Source organism: Heptranchias perlo, chromosome 5 (assembly GCF_035084215.1).
Source record: "Heptranchias perlo isolate sHepPer1 chromosome 5, sHepPer1.hap1, whole genome shotgun sequence".
Lineage (NCBI taxonomy): Eukaryota > Metazoa > Chordata > Chondrichthyes > Hexanchiformes > Hexanchidae > Heptranchias > Heptranchias perlo.
The window spans coordinates 11,254,040-11,269,009 of NC_090329.1; the positions used below are offsets into that span (position 1 = coordinate 11,254,040).

The 14,970-nt window shown below is 40.0% G+C and overlaps 2 protein-coding genes across 2 annotated transcripts in view; one reads left to right on the forward strand and one right to left on the reverse strand.

Moving 5' to 3' along the window:
- Positions 1 to 14,970, forward strand: part of mcph1 (microcephalin 1) — a 306,044-nt gene that overhangs the window by 166,686 nt on the left and 124,388 nt on the right. The gene's annotated exons all lie outside the window — the stretch shown is intronic.
- angpt2a (angiopoietin 2a) overlaps positions 1 to 14,970 on the reverse strand; it is a 95,418-nt gene that overhangs the window by 29,302 nt on the left and 51,146 nt on the right. The window contains exons 4-5 of the mRNA XM_067984008.1: positions 6,923 to 7,155; positions 5,400 to 5,527 (exon numbers count right to left, since the gene is read on the reverse strand). Of these exons, the coding sequence (XP_067840109.1) occupies positions 5,400 to 5,527; positions 6,923 to 7,155 (361 nt within the window). The remainder of the gene's footprint in view (positions 1 to 5,399; positions 5,528 to 6,922; positions 7,156 to 14,970) is intronic.

The following is a 14,970-nucleotide window of genomic DNA, read 5'->3' on the forward strand; positions in this document are numbered from 1 at the left end:
CAATTTACATAGAATTACAGCACAGAAACAGGCCATTCAGCCCAATTGGTCTATGTTGGTGTTTATGCTCCACACGAACCTTACTTCATCTAACCATATAAGCATATCCTTCTATTCTTTTCTCCCTCATGTACTTGGGAGAAGTTAGAGATTTAACAGTTTATGAGCAAATACAGAGGCAGAGGAAAAAAAGGGAGGAGGAAGAAGGGGAGTGGAGGAAAGAACAAAAGGGAAGGTCTGTAAAAGGGTGGAGGGCAAGAGTGATTGAGACAAAAGGGATGAGGGTGCAAGGCCAAGGGGGCAGTAATGGGACAAGTAAAGAAACAAAAGATGGATCTAAAGGAGCTGTCAATGGCAACAGCAGAATCATTACCAGCACCTGTTGTCCGAACAAATGGGAGCAGTGTTTTTTTTTATTCGTTCACGGGATGTGGGCGTCGCTGGCGAGGCCGGCATTTATTGCCCATCCCTAATTGCCCTCGAGAAGGTTATGATCTGAAGTTATTGAAATTAATGTCGAGTCCGGAAGGTTGTGAAGTGCCTAATGAAAAGATGAGGTGCTGTTCCTTGAGCTTCATTGGAACAGTGTAGGAGGCTGAAGACAGAGACGTGAGCGTGGGAGTGGGATGGGTACTTGCTGATGAACTGTTAAATCTCTAACTTCTTCCAGTTTTAACGAAAGGTCATCGACCTGAAATGTTAACTCTGTTTCTCTCTGCACAGGTGCTGCCTAACCTGCTGAGTATTTCCAGCATTTTATGTTTTTATTTCAGATTTCCAGCATCTGCAGTATTTTGCTTCTGTTACATGTATGACCCCTAGTTTTGAACTCCCCCACAAGTGAAAACATCTTCTCTACATCTACCCCATCAAACCACTCTTTAATTTTAAAGATTTCTATCAGGTCACCCCTCAGCATTCTCTTTTCTAGAGAAAGGAGCCCCAGCCTGTTCAGTCTTTCCTGAAAAATATAACCTCTCAGTTCTGGTATCATCCTTGTAAATCCTTTTTTGCACCTTCTCCAAAGCCTCTATATCCCTTTTGTAAAATGGAGACAAGAACTGTGCACAGTACTTCAAGTGTGATAACACCAAGCAAGCAGCAACACAAAATGCAAGCAGGGCGAAATAAACTTTCCAAAAAAGTGCAGATTACTAGTCAATAAAGTAAGTTTTGAGGTTGATGCAAGTTTTTAAAGGAGGGCTATTTATCTATTTCCTCTAAACATCATGGAGACCCAAGGGCTCATGAGGATTTCTATGCAGGGACAAAAAAAAGGATGCTCCACAGAGCTGCAGAACTCAGGGCAAAGATCCTTTTAACAGATTTCTGAAGCAGAGTTGGGGGGCACCGACTTGTTGTTTGTTTATTTATTTCTCTATGGCAGTGACGACCCCATGGGCTCATGAGAATTTCCAAGAACAAGTTTATTCTGCACAGAGGTACAGACCTGAGGGAAAACAACTTTTTTTAACTTAACAAAACACATTTAAACTGAAGAGTATTAAAAGTACAGTCCCCACTGTTCACAGCGAATGTGATTTGGCCGGTGTATCAGGTTAAATCAATTTCAAGCAGAATTTCAACAACTTCAGAAATTAAACAACGAGTTAAGTTTTTAAGTACTGTCATCTCTGGCATTTAAGTTCAAATATTCACCCCCTTTCTCTTTCTCATGGAGATGATTCTCCGAAGTAGCGTCAGGAGGCAGTCTCCACTTCTCTCCCACTCCCAATCAGAATTTGCTGTTGGTAATCTGAAGAGGATTTCTGGGCTTCCATATTGTTAATATTTCTTATAATTATATTTGTGGAAAATATTCCTGGCTGCAGACAAGCTATGTGAGATGGAAGCCTTTCGCCTTATTCAGCTATGGACAGCTGAATGGGGCTGATGTTTGCAGCGATCTGGTTGGTTTCACCTCTGGTCAGTTTCACCACAAAGCCGATTCTGTAAATGCAGCTTGAGTTTCAGTTGGCTTTGTCATTTGGGCGGCCTGAAAGGACGTAATATCACGTCATCACACTTGAACAGATGCTTGAACTGCCAGAAATAGCCGTTGCACTTAATATGGTTTAAGCAGCGCCTTAGTAATTGACGCCTATGGTAATGGCAAATGGCTAGCACCCTTTGCCCGATATAGGTGGCTGTCCGGGGGTAAACGCGGACGTTGTAAGTCGTGGGGACTGCACCTGTAAACTGGGACTGTTTAGAGGGGAGTTTTGGAGAGAGCAGAGGAGGAATCACTGAGAATTCAGGGGATTGCTACAGCTCCACCAATGGAAGAAATACATATTGCAAGCATTACCTGCTAGCGATTGATTACCTGCTAGCGATTGATTACCTGCTACAGCTAACCTCCTCGCGCCTCCCGATAACCTCGTCGCACCTCCCCAGTTTGGGAACGTCTGGTCTGGTTCACCCTTTCTTGTTCTGACACTAGTCTCTTCATCTGAATTAAACTACTGTAGTAGAGCTTGGCATTCCAGTTTAACAATTTTACACATTCCAAAATTTGAGTACCAGCACGTTAATCTGTTTGAGATACTATTCATTTTAGAAGGTCCTGGGGAAAAATATAGGTAAATTATTAAATCATAATTTTTAGGAGATCAATATCCTTTTAAGAACAAATGGATTTTAGTCATTTAACCTAAAAGTAAAAGGTATCTTGTTGAATAAACATTTAATTATTGTAAAAATAGTGCTTAACATTTAGGCGTTAGCATGTCCATTTAAAATTTTTAGGACATCTTTGTGTCGTTTTTAGTCGTTTCAACAGATTATTTGAAATGCTTACTGATAGCCCAAGTGATAAATGCACCATATGGTGTGATACTAAGCTGTACAGTTCAGGAAGATTCCAGATTCTAGCCTTGGGTGATGCAGAGCTAGCCAATCTCACCTGGAGGAATGATGGAAGTGTGACACTCCTGATTATTCTCCAGTGACCTATATGGAAAGTGAGCATGCATAGGTGCTGATTCAGGACAACATGACTATTCCCCACTCCCATGGTTGAGCTGCCAAACTCTTAACACTGATATAAATTTGAGGGCTCAACTCCAAATTTCACAGTTCGTCACATGACGAAATGTCACAGCGACTGGGTCGTTTTATACTATTCCAGAATCTTTTATGGCTAAATGTGATCATAGGCTTTCTTCAAATCAACAAACCTTTCTCGCTGGACTTTGTTGCCATTGGAGCCTAGAGAATTAGTCCATAGTTAATTTGTGTGGATGGAATCTTGCGTGTTTGTTAGTGTATTCAACTAAAGGTTTTTGTGTCACTTAGTTATTTTTTTATTGCTGAAGTTTGAATAATATCATTTTACACTGCATAGTGTAGTCTCAATAAGTTTGATTTGCTTCCCAAGTTAATTCTCTCTTCTGTCATTGCTGTAGGCTCTTAATATCCTGAATGTGCCTTCTTCTGGACTTTGTTCCATTAAAGCTGGAACATATATTGTACTTTCACACGTATAATGTGCATTTTCTCTCCTCTCCAAAACTAACCTTAATACATCATGCACTCCTCTCTCCAGCACACACAGTACATCAATATTCTGAATCAATAAACAAAACAATTTACACACCACCATCTGCAGGTTAGTTTGTCTGTTATAAGTTAATTATATTACCAGCACTGAATCAGCAGAAGTATAAAGCACAGAAATAAAATGAGTTGCAACAGTACCACCACCAGTGGCCCTTGTATTACCATACTGTAGCAAATCACCCTTCAGGGTCAAAACTACTTTTACCTCTGTCTAATCAAAACAATCCAAGTAGTCCTAGCAGAATCATGGTCAGCTGATCACTCCTTTGCAGAATGCTTCTCCATGGAAACTTTTTTAGTTTCTTGCAAACTGCCAATTTCATCGACTCATGTTTCCTTAATGTCAGTTAAATTTTGTAGCCTTAAAGTGACATACACCTGAAAGTGTGGCAGCAGAATAATACATTCTGTTTTAAATGGTGTAATGCTCCTGTCTTTGTCAAACAGTGCATCCTCTATCTTACCATGAGGAGATTCACTTTAAACCTGAAGTTCACAAGCATTTTCCACTCCGAGAAGTTCCCTCATCAAATAGCAATTAAATTGCAATTGACCTGAAGTTGCATTTACTTAAGAATTAGGCACTGTGGCCTGTAAGGCGCATACATCCACATCAGCAGCAGAATAATACCTTGTGTGGTATAATACTCCTGTTCTTAAAAGTATTAGCCGACTTACCAAGAGTAATACCATGGGAGATCCACTCATAGAATCATATAGCACAGAAGGAGGCCATTCAGCCCATCATGCCTGTGCCGACTCTTTGAAGGAGCTATCCAATTAGTCCCACTCCCTTGCTCTTTCCTCATTGCGCCACAATTTTTTCCTTTTCATGTATATATGCAATTCCCCTTTGAAAGTTACTATTGAATCTGCTGCCACCATTCTTTCACGCAGTGCATTCCAGATCATAACAACTTGCTACGTAAAAAAGAAAACGTCTCATCTGCCCTCTGATTCTTTTGCCAATTATCTTAAATCTGTCCCCTCTGGTTACCGACCCTCCTGCCAGTGAAAACAGTTTCTCCTTATTTATTGTATCAAAATCCCTCATAATTTTGAACACCCCTATTAAACCCCTCCTTAATCTTCACTGCTCTAAGGAGAACAATCCCAGCTTCTGTCGTCTCTCCACATAACTGAAGTCCCTCATCCATTAAATAATTTGAAATATTACTGTTCATCGTTTAATATCAGTGATTTTTTTTAAATGTCTTATTCAAACAACTGGTACCACCACATATATACCAATAACAACTAGGTGCAGAAAATTGGTACTGCATGACCAAAACAAATCAACTTTTTGTATAATTCCATACCTTCGTGTTATTGGATTGATCGATTGGGTAATAAACACCAAAAAAGTGTAACTACAATAACTTGCATTTGTATAGTGCCTTTAACATAGAAAAACATCCCAAGGCACTTTGCAGAGGTGTATTCAGACAAAAATGGATACTGAGGCAAGGAAGGAGATACTCGGAGTGGAGAGTCAAAGGGATTTTAGAAGGCAGTTTCAGAGCATGGGGCCTCGATATTGATCAGTAAATAACTGTCCTGGTGTTGGCTCAATTAACATCATGGTTATATTTACCACTACAGATGCAATAATGATTTGTGGAGTGTGTGCTCTCTGTGTCTTCTCTGTCAAGCTTATTTATTTTTTATTGAAAGGAAAAGGAGATTTTTGAAAAGTTGCTTTAAAAATCAGAACAGTGATGACATGATAATTGCCCATATTTGCTGAAGACAAGTTCTGTGAAAATATATTAAAACGTCACATTTCATGTGTCTGTACTGAGAACTGCAACCACTCTGTTATCTCAAACAACCCTTACCTGTATTGGTTGAGTAGTGTTTGGTACAAAAAGTGTATAAATCCCAGTTGCTCGAAGTCCTGATTTGTAAGCATCAGCACAGTCTTTAAATTGGATTTGTTCCTCTTGGGCTAAAAATGAGCTTTTGGCTGTAATATAAAACAAATAGCAACTCAGTTTAAACAAAAAAGGCAACATTTTCAACGGAGGTATTTGCATATTCCCATTGAATCATTAAAGCAATTTGCACAAGCTGTGAGGCTTCATTAAATCATTGTGATTGAGAGCTGTGGCTGCTACTGTTTTTCTTTGGTTCTTCCAAGCAAACTTGGGAGTGAAGTAAATGGAGTACTCTTACGGAGTTAAAAGACCACAGCAGTTGATGTGGAAATATTATTTTATACTGGTCAAGAAAATAAATGTTGCAAAGAATTTGTTATGTGTTTGAAACTCATTGGGAGGTTTTCTTTTATGGCATTGTTTATAGCTATAATAGAAATAGATGATGCATGACTAGCAACCACAGGATGCAATTCATGAGTCCTGGTAGTGTTGTAATATTTGTGTTAGGCATTACTTGAAATTCTTTTTGCCATATCATTTTTACCCATCCCCTCACTCTTTTAGTAAGTAATACAGGAAATACCTTGCCTTAGGATTGCTGTTAGTAACAGTTTATTGCTTCCATAACAGCTTGCAACTGAAAGCCCCATTGTAAAAGTTCACACTATTTAATCTGTGGGGAATTCGCACAGACAGTAATGTAAATGAAAGCAGCCAGATTTTGTTAGCCAGTGCAAATCAGCTTCATTTCAAAAGGTTGGGTGCAGTATCTTGTACTTTCTCTCAGCAGCTTATGTTTGTCGAAACCTTAGTTTTGTATTTGAAATAGTTCTGATTTAGAAAAACAAATTGCAAAAGAATGGGCCCTGTGTAAATAGATAAAGTGTCGACTGAAATTTGATTAAGTTCAAGATTGGTTTGGTTTTGTTTTGCCAAGGACAATCAATCTGCAAATTTAATGCAGTAAACTGATAAAATCTTTCTAAAAGTGGCCCAAGATGGGAGATATCAAATTAAACCCCAACTTGTTTTTAAAATAATAACTTGCGCTGTTTTTTTGTTGGCACTCGAGGTTTTCATTAGCACCAAAATATGTGTTCTGGAATATTCATGGTTTTAAGCAACTGATGTGAAAATCTGATTCTTCAGTACGCAAACATCTGCTCTTAGGATAAAGAGCAGATTGTGCTGGCTGACTTGCTGAGTATATCCAGCAATTTCTGTTTTTATTTAAGATTTCCAGCATCCCCAGTATTTTGCTTCTGCTCTTAGGATAACTGCTCTAGTCTGTATGCAGTAAATACTAACTGGATGCCCCTGAGAACATTCACTATTGCATGCTATTAATGGGATTTTAAAAATCAGTTATAATCCACATTTGCGCTAATACACGTCGTTTGCAAACATTTTGTATAACTTGAATTTTAAGGGTAACTTCTGCTTCCTCGTCAAAAGGCTTGAAGATACAGACAAATACTCACAGCTAGTAGGGGATACCAGATTGATCAGATTGTGAACAGTCTCCATCAAGTCAAGTTGTTGTTTCTGAAGGACTGTGTTGTTTAATGTTGCTGTGACCAGTTGCTTTTCCAGTTCCTCTATGATGGAATTCTGTCGTGTCACTAACTCCTGGAGCTGCTCTTTTTCTTGTTTTAGTGACTCGAGTTCAACTGCATGTTTCTCTTCCATTTCCAAGACTTTTTGTTCCAGTAAACTAATAAAAAGAAACAAAGTTGTATTAGTGTGGCTTTTGTGATTGAAGTAATGGCTTTATGACCGAAGTGAATGGGGAATGTTTTCACCTCGCAGCGGGGAAGTGTATCACAACACAGCATGTGCCCTCTTTTTTTAAACTGGCCTGTAGTTTGGGGTTTTTGGAAGATGCTGCACTGGATTCCAAACATTTAAATCTTGTGTATATTTATTTTATCTACCAAATTCAGCAAGAAATGGAATTCTTAGAATGTACAGTTCAGTTGATATATTTGCCATTATTATAAAAAGTGAACTAAATTAAGACAAAAAAAAGTGAACAGAATTATACACCATAAATAGACATTCCAAATTGTATTGGTTCATACAACTAAGATTTCAACCAATTTATGGAAAACTTTGCCATAAAAATTGTTGGTATAAGCCAGCTGTCCATACACAGGGCCTGGCCCTTGAGTTGTGCTCCTTTTGTGGAGCTTTCAATGGACATGGCTGCAGTCTGTGTTCCTGTTGCAGCTACTTTCTGGCCACTGCTACAAGCCACCATCATCTTCTCATCTCCTGTGACTGTGGCCACTTTCTGGCCTCCTTGTACAGCCATTGCCACAATCAGTGTTTCTGCTGTAGCTGTAGGCTCTTTTTTTTTCCTGTTGTGGCTGCAGCTGCTTTTTTTCTCTAATCTTACAACTGTGGATTTTCTCTAATATGCTAGTGCATTTGAGCTGCTCAACTATGTCCCTCTCACTGAATTGCATGTCAACCCCAGTGCTACCAAACGCCAGAACTCCTGTCAATTCACTTTACCATTGGCAGGGAACTTCATTATATGTAAGGTTGAAGTTGGAACTGCTAAGATATACACTATGAAGGAGGAGGGGGTCTTAGAGTATGTAGTCAAGTCAAAGCTAATTTATATACTGCAGTCGATGTAACAATAAACTTCTCCATTCTATAGGTCATTGATTAGCCGCATTTGGAATATCGGCACCTAACTTTCAAAAGGATTTAATGAGTTGGAAATGGGTTTTCAGAAAAGAACAAACATTCCAGTGTTTACAACTGTAAGTTATGTAGAGAAATTCACAGAACTAAATTTGTTTTCATTGGAAGAGAAGTTCTTCTAGAGTTTTATCTTATTGCCATTAAGGTGGTGGCAGGGAAAAACTTTGCAGTACCTTTTCTCAGAAGACTTGAGTGGGTTGCAGTCAGTTTAGGATGGAACAGATTGTCCAGGTTTGTGAAAGAAATAAGTTTGATGGACCAAATTAACTTTTCTTTCCATGCTTCCTTACGGAACACAACCCTCTGATTTTTCCTCCTTACAGGAAAGAACCTGCTCCTCCTGGCACAGGTGAGACGGATGTTAAAGGTGGTATTATTTCAAACCCAGCATCGTTGAATCTACTGAACACCCTGGTATTTTAAAGAAACGAGTGATATAAATGTTGGGGCATGACAATCAAAATGATTACGGATCCTTAAGATAGCCTTTAGAGTGGATTATACAGCTTGAGAGTCGACGGGACTTTTGGATGAAACTGTCTTTCGTGGGCCAAAATAGGCCATTGTGATGTGATCTTGTACATTAGCAGTTTGATTCCCCGATGTGGAGATGCCGGTGATGGACTGGGGTTGACAAATGTAAAGAATCTTACAACACCAGGTTATAGCCCAACAATTTTATTTGAAAATCACAAGCTTTCGGAGATTATCTCCTTCGTCACCAACGAAGGAGATAATCTCCGAAAGCTTGTGATTTTCAAATAAAATTGTTGGACGATAACCTGGTGTTGTAAGATTCTTTACAGTTTGATTCCCAGTTGAGGCTCAGAGCTCAGACCTCCTCAGGAACTATAGGCATGGGCAGTCTGAATTGTCGTGGGAATTCTTTCACGTTTTAGCTGGATCTTTGTAATGAGCTCTCACCTTGTCAAGTGGGGTGTTAATGTTCCTCCAAAACTTCCTCAGTCAGAGGATGGCTCATTAGTCAGAGAAAATAACTTTGTCGATTCCACAGCTCATTGAACTGCTTAAATTAACATTTCAAATAGTCTGATTGTTCAGGATATACCATAAAAATTGAAATCACAATCCTGTCTGCACGGTTGAATGTAAACAATAGATGAATTGTTTTTAAAAGAAACTATAATTAGATTTACTTGGCCATTCAGCGCAGACCTGCTGCTTTTTTTAATCTGGTTTTTCGCCTCCCCCAGGAGATCACATGGTTTCTGGTGGGAATGGGAGTGTATGTATTGTGATGCACATCGAATGGGCAAGGCTGGATGGACCAGAGGGTCTTTTCCTGTCAGTCATTGTTTATACGTTCGTACTCAATGAAGCACTTGGACTTCATTTTGCCCATGGGTATAAGATTATTTTGCACGGAGTTGGTGGAGAGATTTCACTGACTCACTCCATAGAGCCATCTAGTGGCCAGAGGCTGCAAATACATTGTGACAGCTGACAGCAAATTTGAATATGAAATGTTGACATGGCAATTTACAGTGATAAATGTTCACAGAAAAGTATAATGAAAAAGTGGGACAAAAATAAGCAAAGTTTGTGGACATGAAGTGTGCACCCAAAACACTTTTTAATATCAGTTTAGAATTATTACTAAGAGAGTAAGGAGCGAGGTTAGGAGCAATTTCTTTACACAGAATGTTGGCGCATATTGAGGCAGAGATCTTTGCATCTTTTAAAGAAAAAATGAATAAATATAAAAGATACCAGGCTGTCTGGAGAGTGTTGAGTAGCAGGATTTGTTCTGGATTGCTCGAGTAGAGACCGAAATGAACACAAGGAGCCATTCTGTGCTGTAAACTTCTACGGTTCTACTAATATAATATTTGATCCCCTGTGGCATTGCACACGGGAGTCAAGACCAAGCGCAGCCTTCAGGTGAAAAGGGATTAGAGGATGGGGACTAATTGGACATGGGTACGTAAAAGTAATTAAGTGCCCAGTTTAAAGTCAGACATTCTGTCCTCATTGTGTACGAAAATTTATCGTTTATTGCAAATCTATGGCAATTCGAGAAGTAGAGTTGGTTGGAGTAACGGAGTTTCTCTGCAGTACAGGCTGAAGAGCTGTGAGACGTAAAACTGAGGCACTACAGTGCTACCAGTGACACGAGGGTCAGATTCCAGTATGACTAGTTTAAATCGGCAGTTTTCATTGTAAATGTGGACATAGGAATTTATTGAAAAAGTTGGCAAGAACTAAGGTTTTTTAGGCAGGATGTGCATGCAGACATACAATTTTTTATATTATAATAGTACCATGAATCTATTTATTTTAAAAAGCAATGCACCTAGTGTGGGGTTCCTGCCCATGATATTTCTCTATCAAACTTCAAGTGCCATATTCCACTCTCCATGTCAAAGAAAAATAGATTAAAAACAAAAGAATTCAAACAAGAGCACAAAATGTCAGGATGTCCAAAGCCTCTTAACCTCCGTATGAACCCAGAGCTCTGTATAAACCCATTTTTTATTGAACAACAATTAGACATCAAGGGACACTTACCTATAGTTTACATAGTATAAAGTTCTTCACCTTATAAAGTAGTGAATCCTTTGATTTAACATAACCAGCGTCCCAGAACATTTATAATTGTCATACAACTTCAAATGAGCCATGGGAGCAGAAATGAAGCGGAGAATCATTTAATTATTATAGAACTGAAGAGATGTGCAGAACAATAACACTAATATTTATTGAAGTGACAACTCTGCTTCCAAAATTCCAGCTCTAGTGCTTATTTAAAATTTTAAATGTGATTTTTAAACTTGGAGAGATTTCCTGTTGGTCTGTCAGTCATGGTCCGAATGGCACTTCTCCGTAGCTAAAGGTGTATGCTCCTTAGTTAAGCTGACTAACTTGATTGAATTTTTTGACGAGGTAATAAGGAGGATCAATGAGGGTGTAATGCATTTGATGTAATCTACATGGATTTTAGCAAGGCTTTTGACAAGGCCCCACATGGCAGACTGGTCTAAGCCCATGGGATCCAAGAGAGAGTAGCAAGTTGGATCCAGAATTGGCTCAGTGGCAGGAAGCAAAGGGTAATGGTCGACTGGTGTTTTCGTGACTGGAAGGCTGTTTCCAGTGGGGTTCCACAGGGCTCAGTACTAGGTCCCTTGCTATTTGTGATATATATTAATGATTTGGACTTAAATGTAGGGGGCATGATTAAGAAGTTTGTAGATGATACAAAAATTGGCTGTATGGTTGATAGTGAGGAGGAAAACTGTAGACTGCAGAAAGATATCAGTGGACTGGTCAGGTGGGCAGAAAAGTGGCAAATGGAATTCAATCTGGAGAAGTGTGAGGTAATGCATTTGGGGAGGGCAAACAAGGCAAGGGAGTACACAATAAATGGGAGGATACTGAAAGGTGTAGAGTAAGTGAGGTACCTTGGAGTGCATATCCATGAAGGTATCAGGACAGGTAGATAAGGTTAAGAAGGCATGTGGAATATTTTGCTTTATTAGCCGAGGCATAGAAAATAAGAGCAGGGAGGTTATGCTGGAACTGTATAAAACACTGGTTAGGCCACAGCCTGAGTACCGTGTACAGTTCTGGTGGTCACATTACAGGAAGGATGTAATTGCACCAGAGAGGGTACAGAGGAGATTTATGAGGATGTTGCCAGGACTGGAGAATTTTAGCTATGAGGAAAGATTGGATAAGCTCAGGTTGTTCTCTTTGGAACACAGGAGGCTGAGGTGTACAAAATTATGAGGGGCCTAGATAGAATGGATAGGAAGGACCTATTTGCTTTAGCAGGGAGTTCAATAACCAGGGGGCAGAGGTTGAAAATGATTGGTAGAAGGATTAGAGGGGAGCTAAAGAAAAATGTTTTCACCCAGAGGGTGGTCGAGGTCTGGAACTCACTGCCTGAAAGAGTGGTCGAGGCAGAAACCCTCAACTCATTTAAAAAGTATCTGGATGTGCACCTGAAGTGTCGTGACCTACAAGGCTATGGACCAAGTGCTGGAAAGTGGGATAAGGCTGGGTGGCTCATTTTTGGCTGGCGTGGACACATTGAGCCGAATGGCTTCCTTCTGTGCCGTAAATTTTCTATGATTCTATACCAGTCCTCACCTATGGACTAAAGTGTGAAAATGTTGGTCGATTTTGTGTCTGCCATGTTCCATGAATGAAGTACACTCAAAAAGTTGGAGTGAGATGCATTTCAAAAAATGATTACAAAATGTTTTATGCCAAGGTGTCAATCTTGGCTCATGGGTGGCACACTCGCCTCTGAGTCAGAAGGTTGCGGGTTCAAACTCAACCCCAGAGACGTCAGCACATATTCCAGGCTGACACTTCGGTACAGTATTGAGGGAGTGCTGCACTAGGGAGTTCTCCCCTATGTCCTGGCCAATATTTATCACTCAATCAACATTACTTTAAAAACAAAAGATTTATAAGGTCGTTATCTCATTGCTGTGGGACCTCGCTGTGCGCAAGTTGGCTGCCGCGTTTCCTACAGTACAGCAGTGATTTCATTGGCTGTAAAGCACTTTGGAATGTCCTGAGGTAGTGAAAGGCACTATATAATTGCAAGTTCTTTCTCTTACTCAAAAAATAATTTAGTAAAATAATCCCTGCCACCAGAACAGCCGGTCTCCCCCCTCAAATCCCATTGTTCAGCTGTTCCCCTTGCTGCTGATTGAAGCTCGAACTCGGGCTGCGACCTCTATGAGATACTGAGCAAGGAGCCAACAGATGAGACCAGGGTATCAGGCCCGGGGTTGTTTGTGGGATTTATTGCTGTGAGACAGGAGCCAAGGGAGCGGGGTGTGCCGTCCGCTGCTCCCTTCCCCTCTGAGCCCAGCGTGAACAGTTGCGGTTGGAGCTTGTGATGTAAAATCAAGGCATGTAATTCCTCGAGCCCAGTGCAAATCCTCGGTCTCCATCCCCGTGTTCCCTATTTGCCCATCAGTAAATTCCCCAGGTTTCACTCACCCTTTTACTGGCTGCTCCTCTCAGTGCTGCCCCATTTTTGCTGGTGCTGCTGTTCCCAGCTCTTCAGGAAATGCTGGGCACCATGCCCACACAAACCCACTCCAATCCTCCTCTTCTTCGCCCCCCCCCCCCCCCAAATCCACAGTCCCCAGTTTCCCCCTCTCCCCCGCCCAAGCTGCAATCTTCCGAGCCCCATTCCCCAACCCCTTGTCCCCTGTTACCCTCACTTTCTGTCCCCCCGTCTTCCCAAGTCCCAAAAAAAGTTAAAATTGAAGAAAGGCGCTTTATCTGAATGCACGAAGCATTGTAATAAGATAGACGAATTAATGACACAAATAGAGATAAATGGGTTTGATCTAGTAGCCATTACTGAGACATGGTTGCAAGATGACCAAGGTTGGGAACTACATTTTGAAAGGTTACTTGACTTTTTGAAAAGACAGACAAAATGGAAAAGGATGGGTGTAGCCCTAATAATAAAGGATGACATAAAGAAAGGATCTTGGCTCGAAGATCAGGGAAGTAGAATCAGTATGGGTGGAGATAAGAAATAACAAGGGGCAGAAAACATTGGTGTTTATAGACCCTCTAACAGTAGTTATATTGGACAGAGTATTAATCAAGGAATAAGAGGAGCTTGTAACAATGGTAATGTTACATGGAGGACTTTAATCTTCATATAGACTGGGCCAATCAAATGGGCAAAAGTAGTTTGGAGGACGAGTTCATGGAATGCATTCGAGACAGTTTCCGAGAACAATACGTCATGGAACTAACCAGGGAACAGGCTATTTTAGATCTTGTCATGTGTAATGAGACAGGGTTAATTAATAATCTCACAGTAAGGGATTCTCTGGAGAAGAGTGATCATAATATGATAGAATTTCACATTGAGTTTGAGAGTACTGAAGTCCAAAACTAGAGTCTTAAACTTAAACAAAGCCAATTACATAGATATGAGGGGTGAGTTGGCTAAGATTGATTGGGTAATTAGATTAAACGATATGACAGTAGATAAGCAATGGCGAACATTTAAAGAAATATCTCCTAATTCTCAACAAATACTAAAAACTCCATGAAACAAATGATCCATCCGTGGCTAACTAAAGAAGTTAAGGATAGTATTATATTAAAAGAAGAGGCTTATAATATTGCGAAGAAGAGTAGTAAGCCTGAGGATTGGGAGAGTTTTAGAAACCAGCAAAGGATGACCAAAAATTTGACAGAGGGAGAAAATAGAATGAGAATAAATTAGCAAGAAATATAAAAACAGATTGTAAGAGCTTCTACAAATATGTAAAAAGGAAGAGAGTAGCGGCAGTAAACGCAGCTCCCTAAGAGGCTGAGACAGGAGAAATTATAATTGGGAATAAGGAAATGGTAGAGATATCAAACAAAAAATTTTGTATCTATCTTCACGGCAGACGACACACAAAACATACCAGAAATAGTGAGGAACCAAGGGTCTAATGAGAGTGAGGAACTTAAAGTAATTAATATTAGTAAAGAAAAAGTATTGGAGAAATTAATGGGACTAAAAGCCAACAAATCCCCTGGACCTGATGGCCTACATCCCAAGGTTCTAAAAGAGGTGGCTGCAGAGATAATGGATTCATTGATTGTGATCTTCCAAAATTCCCTAGATTCTAGAACGGTCCCAGTGAACTAGAAGGTAGCAAATGTAACCCCGCTATTCAAGAAAAGAGGTAGAGAGAAAACAGGGAACGACTGACCAGTTAGTCTGACATCAGTAGTTGGGAAAATGATGGAATCCATTATTAAGGATATAGTAACAGGGCACTTAGAAAATCATATGATTAGGCAGTGTCAACATGGT